Genomic DNA, 15124 nt, shown 5'->3' with positions numbered 1-15124 from the left:
ATTTTGTAGTGGTTTGCTTTACGTTGTCATGGCTTGTTTTATTTTGCCTTGTTGTGCTTTATTTTTGCTTTATTTTGCTTTGTTTTGCTTTATGCTGCTTTATCTTGCCTTACTTTCCTCTGGCTCGCCTTGTGCCGGCGGGCCCCGCCCGCCAAAACACATCCCCACACCGCTCAGGTAAGCCCGGCGGCGATTGGCCTGCCCCGCTGCTAGCCCCTCCTTCCCTCCCCACGGTGATTGGCTATCCTTTAACCTACCGCCTCCTTCTCCATATCCCATTGGCTAGCTCTCCGAGCAATCTTCCAGTACCCGGCGCGCCGATTGGCTGCAGGAGGGAGTGCCGGTGGCGGCAGGCCTCGGCGGCTTGTGGCGCCCGGTGGCGGCCGCTGACTGCCGGCAGCTGGCTGCGGCGCTCCCCGCGGCCCGTCCCCGCCCCGCCGCGATGGAGCTGCCGTGCGGAGCGCTGCGAGCCGCCCGCCAGGCGAGGGAGGCGGTGAGGGCCGGGGACCGGCGGGCCGCGCGGCCCCGTTGCTATGGGAACGTGAGGGGCGGTTCTGCGCATGCGCGGGGGAGCGGCGCGCAGGCGCTTGGGGGTGAGGGAGGGATCGCCGCCGTCATGGCGGCAGTAGGGGGGGAGAGTGGGTCCTTATGCGGCCGGGGGGAGGGCCGTGGGGCCTGGAGGGGGCCTGAGGGGGCCCTTATGGGGTCTGGCGGGGATCTGAGGGGGGGATGAAGGGGGCCTGAGGAGGCCCTTATGGGGCCTGGCGGGAGATGAAGGGAGCCTCAGGGGGTCTCTACAGGGCATGGAGGGGTCTGGTGTGTGTGTGGGGGGGCTTTATGGGGCCTTTATGGGACCTGAGGGGAGCCTTATAGGGCCTGGGGGGTTCTAATAAGGCCGGGGGGGGGGGGCGCAGAGCTGCAGGAACCGCGCCTAGTGCAGTGGGGGTCTCAGCAACGGCGGTGGGCCCGGCTCTCCGTAGGGGTGGGGGTCTTCCCATGTCTATCCTGTTCGTTTCCTCTCCGTTGGTAGGGGAACGTCCCTGGTGTTGGCCCTTCCTCAGAGCACCACAGGCTCTTTTTTCCCCTGTCCGCGGCAGGAGCTGGTACTGTGAAGGGAACAAGCCCACATGCCTTTCTCCCTCTTCCTCCCACCTTTTTAGTAAAAAAGGAAGTGCTGCCCTGCCTTCCTCCCTCCCTCCCTTTTTGCAAAAAACTTGGCTGCCCTGCTGTGTCTTCACCTGCGGGTGGGTTGAGGCTCCAGGAAGCCCAACAGCAGCAGTTTTCTGTTGTATTTTTTTACCTGATCTTTTGTCTCCACCTGCTGGCCAGATTCAACTGATAAGCAGCAGGTCTACACTGCGGGATTGCCAAAAACGTTTCCCCCAAAATCCGGATTATAGAATGGGTTGGGTTGGAAGGGACCTCAAAGATCATCTAATTCCAACCACCCCCCCCCCCCCCCCATAGGCAGGAACTCCACCCACTAGATCAGGTTGCTCAGGGCCTCATTCAACCAGGCCTTGAACACCTCCAGGGATGGGGCATCCACAACCTCTCTGGATCACCTATGTCAGTGCCTCACCACACCACACTCACAGTGAAGAATTTCCTCCTAAAGTAGTCTAAACCTCCTCTCTTTTCAAGACCATTCCCCCTTGTCCTATCGTTATATACCCAAGTAGAGTCCCTTTCCACCCTTTTTTATAAGCCTTCTTTAAGTGTCGAAAGGCTATTGCAAGGTCTCCCCAGAGCCTTCTCTTCTCCAGGCTGAACATCCCCAGCTCTCTCCACCTTTCTTCCTACGAGAGGTGCTCCAGCCCTCTGACCATCTTTGTAGCCCTCCTCTGGACTCGTTCTAACAGGTTCACATCTTTCTTGTATTGGCAGCCTGTGTGTGTGCACCATTTTCTGCTGACACTGTGCGTGAATCTGACAAAAGGTGGTTGCTGGGAGGAGTTTGGGGACTGAGGTGTAGATTATGTCAACCTCTTTGGTTAGCAGATGGTATATATATTTACCTCGGAATGGGAGTGTCCATGTCACTCTCTTTCTGAGCCCGGATGCCAACCACCAAGGAAGGTGCCCTGAGATGGGTACTGCAATGGTGTTAACATGCAGAAGGATGGCAAGACTTGGGCCGGGCAGGCAGGGGAAAAGGGAGATGGTTTGCAACCTCACCAGCAGGGATTTGGTGAGCCTTGCTGCCAGGGCTGATTTTTACTACTAAATGCAGAAACGTCTGTATGAACGGGACTTGGAATTCAAGAATTCTTCCCCTTCAGCTGGACCCCTGAGTTTGTGTTGGTTTGATTTACAAGCTGATTTCTCCGTTGATTTCTCTGTTCTGCCAAAAGGCGGAATGGATTGGGAAGATTGGATTTCATAGTTTGTATGCAGAGTGGATAGAGGTGTTTGTATTCTGTACAGGGGCAGAAATTTGGAGCCTGCGTTCTTTAAGCCCGTCAGTAACTGATGAACAACCTGGAGGTGCCAAGAGGAGTGGATTTTCATATTCTTGTTTTAAGGTTCCTGACTTATTTTTCTGTGGATAGACCATAGGTACATAATTTCTGGTTTCTGAATTCCAGTATTGCAGTTCTGTATCTAAAAATTAGGCAGCTACATCTTTAATTTGTATCACTAAATGTCTGGAATTTCTGGTTCCCCAGTCCTGTACCTACCTATGGGGCGTTTCTTCCCATTAATATGTGTTGTAGAATGGAGATTATTGTTTTCTACCATTTTTGGGAAAACTGTTTCAAGAAATAAACTCCTATTATGAACAGAGTCCAGTAGAATAATTTCAGTCCAATCCCAGCTATTTAATGGCAATGAGTAAAGGGTATGAACATTTGCTTAGTTAAATATTTTATTTGCTTGAGCCAGATTCATTTGTTGCATTGATACAAAGCAGCCTTTCCCTCGCCTCAGTCTGTTGCTTTTCTCTCAGGTCAGTCTGACATACCCTTTAGCAGCAGGATTTTCTGGTCTGGCCAAACTGAGCAGCTGGGGTCAAAGAGAGGCAGAGGAACAGGCACGTCCCTCGCAGGGACACGCAGCCTGCACCTCGAGCTTCATCTTCCAACTAGAAACAAGAGCCGTACCTGAGATGCTGCTCCTCAAAGTGGGAGGGTGGTGGTGGGGAGGAGTGTGCCAGAGGTGCAGACACGGGGAAGCAGCACTTCGGCTTCGCCAGAGTTGTGCTTCTTGCTCGTCGTACGTCTCTGTGTCTGTACTGGTAAATGCTTGGCTCTGGAGTTAGGAGAGAAAAGGAGCAACATGCATGGCTGGGAAGGGAGAGGGATACTGGTTTGCCGGGAAAAAAGCAGGAATGCTGATCTGAGGCCCCAAATGGAAGAAGGATGGACTATTCATTTCACACAGGCCTGAGATTTCACCAGAGAAGTTTTGTAATGATGATTTGTTTATGCTGAACGATTCTATGGCTACTCACAGCAACTCAGTGTAGTTGTAAAATCCCAGAAATTTGTTTTGCGAGGCATCTCACTGGTTTTCATTGCCACGTATTTTCTATGTTAGTCCTGTAAATCACTCTCAAAAAGCAATATTATTGCAAACTGTAGTGTAACTTAGCAAATTCCTACAAATAAGTAGGAGAGTTAATGCTTATTAATTAATTTGTAAACTCAGCATTTTGAATTTGTATTGTTTAATAACTCACCATACCAAATGCCATTCGTTTTAATGTATTTTTCATAAATACATTTTCCTTCAAATTAGTGAGGTCTTGGCAATGTAAAACCTGACTTCAGCAGTGGTTTTCGTAGAGGAGGGAGGTAATAGTGCACCGTGAGTGGCATTTGTGGAAAGCCCTTAACACTGGAGCATGAATTCGTGAATGACAGCATGTAACTACTGCAAAAGGGGAGGAATCAGAAGATTTTCAGGGCACCAGACTCAAATTTTAACATCTTTAGATTTTAATTGTAATACCTCTCAAATGCATCTTATTGTTATTACTAGGACAGCTATAACTTCTGTTTTGAGCTTGCTGTATGTTTTTAATTATGAAAGCTATTTCTAATCCCTGTTGAGAAACTTTGCCAACTCAATTGTTTGCAGCAGCCTTGTATAATTTGGAAGAGAAAACAGCCTAAAGAAGCATCTTTTCTTTGTGCTGGGAAATTCTATTCAATGGCAGCCAACTTACACATTGTTTAAAACTCACCATTTCCCTTCTCTGCTCGTGTTTCAAAAAATATTGTCAGGACGCCAAACGATAATTGAGCACCAGCCTTCTAAAAAGGCTGGCAAGGCTTCAGATATAACATGCAAAGGGTTAGGGGAGAGGGAAAACTGAGGGTAGGGAGTGGAGGAGTCCGTGATGCCTCAGCTATGCTCGCCCTCCTGGCTCAGGGGGTCAGCTTGCACTTGCCAGGGGTCACAAAGGCCCAGGAGCGGAGGGACACCGTGTGCGTATCATGATAAGATCTTCCCTGATGCAATTACAGAACTAACTGCCTGCCTCTTTGATGAATCCCTGATCACAGACCCCTCTGAAGTCATCTTAGTGAGTTGTGGCCCCAGCTGGATGTCAAGGGCGAATCGTTACAGAAGTAGGGTTGTAACTTCCGAGCTTCTCGACCGTGAGTTACTCTCCAACTTTATTCTTCACACAATCATACATATTCATGCAGAAATACAGGGTCAGATACTGATGAAACATTGTGGGGTTAAATTAATCTTTTAGTAGCTCCATTAATTTGATGGGATTGCACCAGAGACTAGGTTGATTTACAATGTAAATGCATTTTAGTAAAAGGTATGTAACTAAATAACTAAACAAACAATTGCAGTTAAAGATGCATGACTCTAATAGAGTTTAATTTTAAATGGCTGCAAAGAAAGGAGTACGTACCACTCTTTTGTTAAGCTAGAAATAAATAAAATACACTATAAGTGTTGGAGATAATTAGTTAAGTGCTCAACTGTTTAGTTTTTAAAACAAGATCACGCTTAAGTGCCTTAAGCTTTTATTAATTGCATGGACCCAAAAATCCCCTGTAGTAATTGAAAATTTAATTACATACATTTTTTGTTCTTTTAAGAATAGGAGCTTATTAAACTTTAAACACTTAAACATCTATTGAAATACCAGTGGCTATAAACAACGTGCAGTTCCAAATACTAATTAAACAGGAAGGCTAAATCACTATAAAGCTAAACTGAATTTTAAGTAACTTTGTACTCGTAAGTACTCTGATTTTTTTCACGCAGTATAAGATTTACCATTGCCTCTCTACACGCAGCTGAAGTCCTGGCAGTGTTATTGTCTGTCTGCACTGTCAGGCAGGTTTTGTGGATATATTTGGAGTGAGGGCCAGTCTCTAGGGGCTAAACTGGGTTTCAGAAGGGGGATGGGCATGGGCAGAGAGCTGGTCATGTGTGCAGTTGCTGGTGACACTGGCACATGTGGAGGTTTGTGTGCCTGTTGGAAAGAGGACATGGTAGCAAATGGCTGGGAGAGGTGGCTTGATGGGATTGGTGAAGGAAGCAGTGGTCTGTTTGCAACCAGCTGGTAAGATTTCTGATTTGTTAAGAGGTGTGCATGGAAAGGTCCTTCATTTCTCTTTGTTCACAGGACTGGGACCAGAGATTTTGATGTTTGTGTTCTGTTTTTCGATCCAATCTAATGCAAGTCTCTGTCAGTTAATCAACTGATGTAATGCTTAGTTAACTTTGTTTGGACAGATGGCTAACTTCCTAAAATTAGCCATTGCTATTTGCATTCTTATTAACAAAAGATAAACATAGAATTAACCTCCCAGTCTAAACTATCTTCTGATTTTTAGATGGGACTCTTATTAGGTATAAAGGTCTGCTTTTGCTTCTGCTTGGCCAACCCAAGAGGAACATTATTATGGTGAGACTGGAGTGGGTTGTGAATACGTGGACAGGATGCTCTCCTATACATCTCAAGGCAAGTCTCTACCTAGAAGAGTATTTGAGCTGCCGTCCTTCACTGTCTAAACTAGGATTTAAAATACCTCTAGAGACAGCAGAAGTAACCTGATGGAACTAACAGCAGAAGACAGACAAGAATACAGACTGTTTTCAAGCATTGATCGTGAGCTCGTCAGTTCACCAGACAGATGCAATTCCTCTCTCAGCATTACTGTAAATACTCAAACATAGAACACTTGATGTGTTTGTCATCTGTGGCAACCACTGTGTTTTCATACCATGTCATAAATACTCAAAGGCTGCTGCGATCTCACCCTTTGATATGTGGGCAAATGCAACAGCTAATTTTTCTTTGCATAAACAGCAGGAGCAGTTGCATTTAGAGGAATGAGCAGGTGGGATTCTCAGTAAGTGATGACTCCACCTTCCTTCTTGCCCCTCAAACTCTGTTTCAGAAGATTCAGATCATCCAGAAGTAGTAAAAAGCCCACAGTTCATAATCTGTTTCCCAAATACCAGCGGTTCAGAAAAAGAGAAAGATTCTTTCACTGCAGGGTGCCAGAGTTTTGTCTTCTCTATATTCCCAGAATTGGTTCATTTCTGCTTGCAGCACCTCTCTGGAATGGATCAACTTCATTCAGAAGTTGTTGATCCACTGGGCTTTTGCAGAGCACTCTTCCTGCCTGAAATGGTTTGCAAAAATCGTCTTTGTACCACCAGTGAAAGACAAATGGTATTGTAGTTTCATTATGGACAGGGGAACAGAGTGGCTGTGTAACTTTATCAAGAAAAGAAAAAGTAGAAAAAATGAGAAGTGGTGTGTGGTTTCTTACCCGTTTCCCAGCCAGTTTGCTTCATTTGGCTACAAAACCAGAATGAAGATTTTACCAATCCAATTAATAATACATGAAATACAAATACATTTCCAACGTATTTGGAAGTGGCAGGAAACGTTAAAAGCAAACCCCAGCCCTTTCCTTGTTGTGTCACTAGATGGCCCCACGTCTGAAGCAAACACCCCAGAAAATAGCTGCTATACTGGCTGACCTTTTGCCTCCTCTGCCTGGTACTTTTTACAGGTTGGCAAACACACTGGTAGGCATTAGTTTCAAAATAAAGCATTAGCTGAATGTGCTATCTTAAACGTGCAAATGGGCAGCAGAATGCTGTATGATACCTGCAGCTACGGGCAGTGCAGGGGGAGCAGATAGGTCTAGCCTGAGCAAGGAAGGGCATGCTGAAGAGGTAGGTTGGTTTTGCAGTGCATTGCACCACCCAAAAGCACCCTGGCTTGGAGGAATAAAGGTTTCTCCAGTATCTGCAGTTTTCTCTGGTGGTGCTTCATTCCAAGAGACTGAGAAGGATAGCATAATTGCCTTGTTCTGCAAATATTCCTTTTATGCATCTTTTGGGATTTAAAAGCACAAAGCCTCAATCAGTGTGGCAGAGTGTAGCAGAAGTCATTGCTACCAAAGCTGGGGCTTTGCCTCGCAGCGTGAAGAACGTGAAGCTTTGTGGGCTGGTGGCCTGCAGAGCCCTAACGCTAGGGCTGGGCTTCTCTGGGATGGAGGCAGCCACTGTTTGGGTGTGGTAGAAGCTGGGGGTGGGTGTCTGTACAGGCAACGTGCACAACATGGTCAGCAGTATGTACGTGCTGTGAAAGCAACATAAAAACTGCCCATCCACTAAGTCAGTGCCCGTCTGTTGTGCTTATGCTGGGTCCTCAAGAGTAATGCTGAAAGCCAGCATCCTCAAAGAGACCAGAAGTGATTTATTTACCTAAATGTGGGTTTGGCCTTACCTGCTTTTCTTGTGATCCCAGCTTCAGATCACAATGAGCAAAGTCGATACGCTGATTTGTAGAGCTTTCCTTGTAGCTACTTCTATTATGACCCTAAAATTCCAGAGTTTACATCCGGAGACATCCAGCATATATGGTAATTTTCAACTGGGTAAAGCTTTTTTCCAGTGTCTTGCTAGGTTAGTTTCCAGTGCCCCTTTTGCTATACTTAATATTACACTGTATACTCCCACAGGTGTAGCTTCACTGAAAAAATGGCAGAGATGTCTTACTCTGCCTTGTTGTTATCTCTGAACCATTTGTGAATGCCTTTGGTCTCTCCAGGCTGTGTAAGGAAATCTATTGACCTGAAATTTCTTTGTGTCAGGACCTGACATGGGTCATTCCTGTGTTAAAACTCGGCAAGTTTGATATCATCCAAAACTATTAATTCTTCAAGTGCATTTCCTTTGTGTTTGTGGATCAAGGCCCACAAGATGGGAGGTGTCAACAGTGTGCAGCAGGTCTGCATAATGTAGTGTAGTTGTGCAGATCCCTGGCCTGTTCTCAATCACTTTGAGTGCTCAGAAAATGGGTTTCTAATTGCACAGGAGGGATGCAGCCACAGTGGTGCATGTGGTTTGTTTGCACAGCTCTTGGAGATGCTGTGCACGAGGTCTGCAAGAGCCCTACCCTGAAATTCACAACCGTCTGAACCTGTTGGAGATCCGTAGTCATAGCAAGGCCAGGAAGTTATTTTTCAACCTCAAGATAATTTTCTTTTCTCTAGGAAAAGGTTTCTACCCATCTACTAGCCCTGATAATGTGTAAGAAAAATTGCATTCAAAACCACTTTACGTCCGTTTATTAACAGTGAGTTGTTTTACAGTTCTTACATGCTGTTGTCTTAATTTGTTTGTTTCCACAGGCTACATTTAGATGCTGTTTACAGCAATAAAGAGAATATTACATTTGATCTAGAGTTCTGTCTTAATTCACAGGATGAGCTGCGAACAGAAGCTCGTCGAAAAAATCTCCTCATTCTAATTTTGCATTACTTAATGGAGGAAGGGTAAGTAATTTAAATAATAGTGCCCTACGTTTGTGTTTCTGTGTGTATGAGCTCCTGTAACATGTACTTTTGTCCTCTGTTGGGTGAATGGACAGCAAGGCCCTTCGCTTCCATATGAGAAAGAGCTAAACTGTTATTAAATAACTTGACAGCTTGCTGTGCTAATTTGTTTCAGTTCTGGGAACAAAAGCGTACTATATCACTTCCAAATATGTTAGATAATCCTTTGCTGAAAGGATTTTTAAATACAGTTTATGGCTTTTATAATAAAAAGAGATGTGGACAACTTAAAACTACTATATACTTACTAGTGCCATTGCTTGCTTTTTCTCTCAAAAATCACAGTATGGCGATAACTCAAGTTTTTGTTCTTTCCTTTTTTTGGAATTACCAGATACGTTGATGCTGCAAATGCTTTGGAACAAGAGACAACATTAGGCTTACGTGGCTTTGAAGTTTGTGACAACATTGATCTTGAGACAGTTTTGATGGAATACGAAAGCTATTACTTTGTAAAATTTCAAAAATATCCTAAAATTACCAAGAAGGTCCTGGACACCGGTATGTGGCTGTGTTCCTAAAGAAAGCTTTTGTTTTTTCTAAGCCTAAAAAGTATATTTGCCTGATGTACTCCCAACACTTCCCATGTATGTCCATGTTCGATGTTTGAACTCTCTCATAGATCTATATTCCTAGGACATAAGAATTAAGAGATGGGGCTTTCATCCTTTCTGCTCTCCAATTCCCTCTTTATATAGAGGGACAAGATTAACGTATTTTTCATTTTTTTAAACACAAATTCAATAGTGGAAAACGCCATGGAACTGCAAAATGACATGGATATATTCTCTCTTTCTTCTAATGGAGAGAGAATAGTAAGTCCATTCTATCCTGGATTTAACTTTTAAAGTGAAATAAACCACTTAAATGAAATATTACGTCTTAGCTCATCCAAGCTAGTGGTTTAAAGCCTATTACCACTAATCTCATTAACCATTTATTTTCTATATTTTTATAAACCTACACATTTAGCACATTACCTTTAATATATTTTCTCCAAAGGACTTAAAAGTCTGAGATATAAATGAAGGATGCAGAATAAGGCAGAGCAGAACATGAGCGTTCTGTTATGACTATGAGATTTTGTACTTGAGCACAAAATGTAACTTACAGAAGTCATAACAACAACTGCATAAGAGTCAGTTATGAAGAGCATGGAGGGTGCAGAAAGCACCAGCATCTCTTCCTATATTTCTTGTAAGAAAAATGTAGTCATCAGGGGAGGGGTGATGGTCTGGGAACATCTTCAAGCAGTTTTCATTGTTGCATATGACTGCGAGCAACTTCGAAATCCCAGGTAAATGGAACATTATACAATCATAATACAATTACCTGGGTAGGTGAAATGATTTTGAAAGGCAGTAAAGCTAGTAGTTGTCATGACATTAAGGGTGATACAGAAGATCAGTACTAGCTGGAAGCAAACTATCTGCATGAGGGAGAGATTTACAGCTAGACTTATTGACTGGTGTTAATACAAAGAAGAGCAGCCCTGCAGGACAAAACCAAAGGGGTTTGTTATGAATCAAGAAGGAAAATATATTACAAAGCATTTATTACATCAAACTGAGTGGTAGCCAAGGCTGGATCCATGAACATAGATCCAAGCGAACAATTCCCCAAAGCCAATAAATCTCTTAGACATTTTACAAGCCCTCAGTACCCATTTTTGGTTAGTAAAGCTACCCAGACATGGTACTCTTCCATTACACTAGCCCAGAATTGCCACCAGGCTGGCAGAGATGCATCTGCCTGTGTCCCTGAAACAGAAGCAGCCTCCCTCCTGCACATCTCACTTGAGAAGCTGCTGCCTGGTCATTTGTCACCTGCCTTAAAACCAACCCCAAACCAAACCCTATGTCTGAGAGTAGTGTCCAAACTTTTCTTGAACTCCAGCAGGCTCGGTGCTGTGCCCACGTCCCTAGGGTGCCTGTCCCAGTGCCCGACCACCTCTGGGTGCAGAACCTTTCCCTCACACCCAGCCTGACCCTCCCCTGTCCCAGCTCCATGCCGTTCCCTCGGGTCCTGTTGCTGTCCCCAGAGAGCAGAGCTCAGCGCCTGCCCCTCCGCTCCCCTCATGAGGGAGCTGCAGGCCGCCATGAGGCCTCCCCTCAGCCTGCTCTGCTCTGCGCTGAACAAACCAAGGGACATCAAATGTTCCTCACACATCTACCCCTCCAGACCCTTCACCATCTTTATAGCCCTCCTTTAGACACTTGCTAGCATTTTTATGTCCTTCTCCTGTTGTGGAGTCCAAAACCACACAGCACTCAAGGTGAGGCTGCACCAACGCAGAGTTTTGGTTTAAAAATATGATGAAAGAAATCAAAAATTGAATGGGCCTAAAAATTTAACAAGCCTGGATCCAAACTGCTCTCTTCAATCTGTTTGTTTTTGAAACATTTTTGCAAGCTTGTAGTGCTTAGAATCATGCTGTTCTTGTTTATGCGTTGCTATTTCCAAGGTCATTAAAATATGCTCAAAAATATTTTGGTGGGAGGGGCGGGAAGCAAGTTGTCCTTTTTTTAATAATAATCCTTAATTATTTTCCGTTTTAATATTAATTTTTCTACAGCAGAAAACAAACAACAGCTGAGAACTGCAGGAAAAAACAGAAGGTAAGCGAAATGCATGGGGCTTTTTCTGGGCAGAAAAGTTTCCTATAAGAGCAATATGCAGCGTAGTTATAATAATGTTGTGATACTGTAGGGATACTAAACTAGCCTAGAGTCCCCTGATACTGTGTGGTGGATTTTTCTTTATCTTTTAGAGAAAAATATTTACTTCCCAACTGGAGATGCAGACAATCTGCAAAGTTTCTGCAGTGTGGGATAAGGTGGGGTGGAGTTTTTGAAAGGTGTGAGCTTTGAACTTTTGTGTCATTGAAACTGATGTCTTAACCTGAGTGGGAGCAAAGTTAGCCCCAAATTGCTTTGTTTGAAAACTGTGCCTTTTAATCTTTGGTATTTTGAAGAAAAAAAAAAGGTTATGAAAGCCTTTGAAGATATAACTTGCATTCTAGGGCAACAAGCTCTTCTCAGAATCTTCCAAGGACGAAACATCAGACAATGCAACGACCATCATCAAAAACTTCACTTGGAAGGACAACAGAACTTAAATCATCCACCAAAGAGAGCCCCAAACAGGTTCAAATGTGTTTTATCTTGGCAGCATTACAGTTGAAATCAATTTGATTTTATTTTGAGCAGCTATAGTCAATGAGAGGATGTTACACAATTTGTGTTTGCACAACTTGTGGGTTTTACTGTTTACATAATTTAAGCATTATAGATGCACGACTTCAGGAGAAGATGCTTTCTAGCTATCAGGTGGGGAGCAAGTCACAAGCCAGAATTAGAGGAAAAGAAGTCATATAATCTAACCTATACTGAAATAAGCAGGAATCTTTCCATAGATTTTTTTTTGTAGATTTAAGGATTCATCCTTTAGCATCAGAAAGCAAAACAAACCGACCAAGTAGAAAGTCTTGTGTCAGTTTTAAGCATCTTCACAGTACATAAGGTGTTTGAGATTGTGGGAGTCATTTAGCTCTGTAAATTTTAGTTTTGTGAGTCTTGTTTTAGTAAGATGGCTGCAAAAACTGGTTATTACCATCCCTTACATAGGAGAGAGCAGGAACAGCAGGTTGGTGGGCAAGTACTGGCCTGCTACAGCTTTTGAGGAACTGGGTGAGGGACAGCCTCTTTTTAAAATTTTTACATATATAAGGACTTATGTAAGTCCTTGTCCGTATTTCTGCATATATATATAAAATACCTATAATAGTAGGGTGTTATCTGCAACTCATCTACCTGGCAACACATCTATTTAAAATTCATTTTTCTTTAGAATAATGACAGTGCAGTTACTCCAGAGCAATCTGACTTTGGCTTAAGCATCTCAGCAATCAACAAATCTGGAGGAGCAGGAGAAGGTCCTCACCCAAGAAGGGTTGGTAGAAACCTAATATGTGATTTATGACAGAAATGTGCATATAGGAAAAGCACATAAAAGCTTTTCAGAAGTATCCAATGTGAGCTTTTTCGGTATATTTTTATATACAGTTTTGCTGTATAATTAGCTGAAGGGTCAATTTTATGATTTGGGCAGTAAATTTTTGCACAGGAGGCTCAGTTTATGTTAAATAGTATTCCAAAGTTAGACAAGAAGAAACGTTTTTTCTGTTTGTAAAACCCAGCAATAATACTTAAATTGAAGATAAATTTGAAATTAGTGAGTACAATGATGAGAAGTTCTGCAGTTAAATTGTTACACTGACTGAAGAGATGTACATTCATTTCCCATTGCTACCACAGATTCTGTGGTCAGCTTTTTGCCATATTTATGTCTGTATGTGCAACAAGGAAACTAATTGCTGTAATGTTAAGCAAAATTTTGGCCCAGTGCGTTTTTAACAGTAGAGTTACCATCTTGGTAAAAGCCTATCACACCATTATCTTCTTCCTAAGGACCAAATAATTGACTTCAGTGGGACGGTACAAGATGCTATCAAAGTATCATCAAATGGAATAGCTTTGAACAGTCTTAATTGGGATCCAGATCCATCGGTAAGTGTTTCTCTTCATATTTTCATCCAATGTGCATTATCATCAGATTTATATCACCAGGAACAAAATAAAATACTGTAATGATACTGTCTTGTTTCTGAAGTGCTAAAAAAGGGCTTAGATTTTTGGGTGGTATATATCTTTGTTGAGTGGACAGTCGTAGTTGATAATGGTCTAATTTGTTGACAGTTGTTTACTCTTTGAACACAAAACAAGGCAACAAATACACATTGTGCCGTATGATTCACAAACAAATTTGCAGAAACCCACTGTGCTTTTGGGGGTGAAATTCTCATTCCTTTGAATTCAGTATGCTATTTAGCATTCACCTCAGCTGAGACAGGAACACAGTTTAGACGGCTGGAATAGAAATTTTCAGTAATCACTCCTTGATATGAGCTTTAACCAGTGCATCCAACTCTGCCTGGTAATTGCTACATTTGAAGAAACTTTTAAAACAGACTATGTGGCTATGTGATGACACACATTTATATTTTTCATTCCTCTTAATACGTGTAGGGCATGTTTAGGACTATGTATGCAGTAAGAGAGCTGCTCATTTTAATGTTAATTCTGGATTAGATTCTGTCAGATGAAAAAATGGGTTACTACAAATGTGGCTTGCTTCAAAATCTTTATCCATATTTTACAACTTTGAAAGTTGATATGATGTATGAGCTTTTTAAAAATTATTTTACCGTTCTTCTATTTATAATAATTGAAGTCTGACAAGAACTTATGTTTGTCTTTTTAAGGAGCGATTATTAAAACCCCTTAGTGCTTTTATTGGCATGACTGGTGAGATGAGAGAACTCGCAACAGTTGTAAGCAAAGTAAGATCAGATTTCTGTTTCGTTTATATAGAGATCTTGGTTATCTTTGTCATCTGAGAATGCTGTTTGTTTCTCTTTGTTAATGCTGACAGTGCTTATTCTCGAAGGTGCAGGCCTTTTTTTGTACCACGTGACTATTTGAAAATCACTCTTTTCTTTATATGTGAAACAATGTTTTTTTTCTTATACACAATAGAAGGAAGTAATTAAGATCTTTCTAATAGGGATTACATGTAACATCTAATCATACTGTAACTGTGGGACTGTCCTAGCTTTTACCTTTGTTCTTATTGGTAAAAAAAAGATGTGCAATGCAACACTGATTTAACTATATGATCTAGTACTATCTATTATATAATGTGTTACCTTTCTGTGATTGAATGGTGGGAAAACTGTTATTCAACTCTGCAGGTGCCATTTCCATTCAAAGCATTGGGCTGTATTCAGTGTGGATGATCTGCCAGTATTACAGCAATATCCTGATTCTTAGTGTATCTACTAGATACCGTGTACCAAGATTATCAGATGCTGATATTCCCACATTTTTTAACATACTAGTCCTGTGCCTTTCTTTGCACTGCCTGCATAATCTACACTCTTCATCATCTTTTCTTGCTTGGCTCACCTGGGATGTGCTGTTATTGTAGGGTCTGCTGACAGTGCCCTTCCCTTTTCCCAGCAGCTGTATGGGAAGCATCAGTAATATTCTGTAGCCTAGGAGATTCTGTATCCTGGGGATTCTTCTGGTATGGGCAGTTTGACACCTGGAGGGAATCCCGATGTTGTCAGCACCGTTTTATTTCAGTCATGGGTTGAAGTGTGGTCCAGCAAACAGGCCTTGGGCTACTGGGGATCAACTGGTCTAGCAACAAAGCAGACAAATGCT

The 15124-nt window shown here is 42.8% G+C and overlaps 1 protein-coding gene across 8 annotated transcripts in view; it reads left to right on the top strand.

Moving 5' to 3' along the window:
- Positions 1-309: 309 nt before the first annotated feature.
- KATNAL2 (katanin catalytic subunit A1 like 2) overlaps positions 310-15124 on the top strand; it is a 31050-nt gene continuing 16235 nt past the window's right edge. Inside the window, exons 1-10 of one of the 8 annotated variants that reach the window (XM_035559942.2) lie at positions 358-493; positions 2428-2559; positions 4512-4607; positions 8707-8777; positions 9172-9338; positions 11413-11455; positions 11860-11983; positions 12687-12788; positions 13307-13405; positions 14161-14238. In XM_035559942.2, coding sequence (XP_035415835.1) covers positions 8767-8777; positions 9172-9338; positions 11413-11455; positions 11860-11983; positions 12687-12788; positions 13307-13405; positions 14161-14238 — 624 coding nt within the window. In that variant the 5' untranslated portion in view covers positions 358-493; positions 2428-2559; positions 4512-4607; positions 8707-8766. Of the gene's footprint in view, positions 494-2427; positions 2560-4511; positions 4608-8513; positions 8579-8706; positions 8778-9171; positions 9339-11412; positions 11456-11859; positions 11984-12686; positions 12789-13306; positions 13406-14160; positions 14239-15124 lie in introns of those variants that run through there. The other 7 variants (XM_035559941.2, XM_035559938.2, XM_035559937.2 and 4 more) reach the window with 7 other exon arrangements.

Source organism: Cygnus atratus, chromosome Z (assembly GCF_013377495.2).
Source record: "Cygnus atratus isolate AKBS03 ecotype Queensland, Australia chromosome Z, CAtr_DNAZoo_HiC_assembly, whole genome shotgun sequence".
Lineage (NCBI taxonomy): Eukaryota > Metazoa > Chordata > Aves > Anseriformes > Anatidae > Cygnus > Cygnus atratus.
Note: the sequence above shows the minus strand (reverse complement) of the source record. Positions and strands in the feature narration are given on the sequence as shown.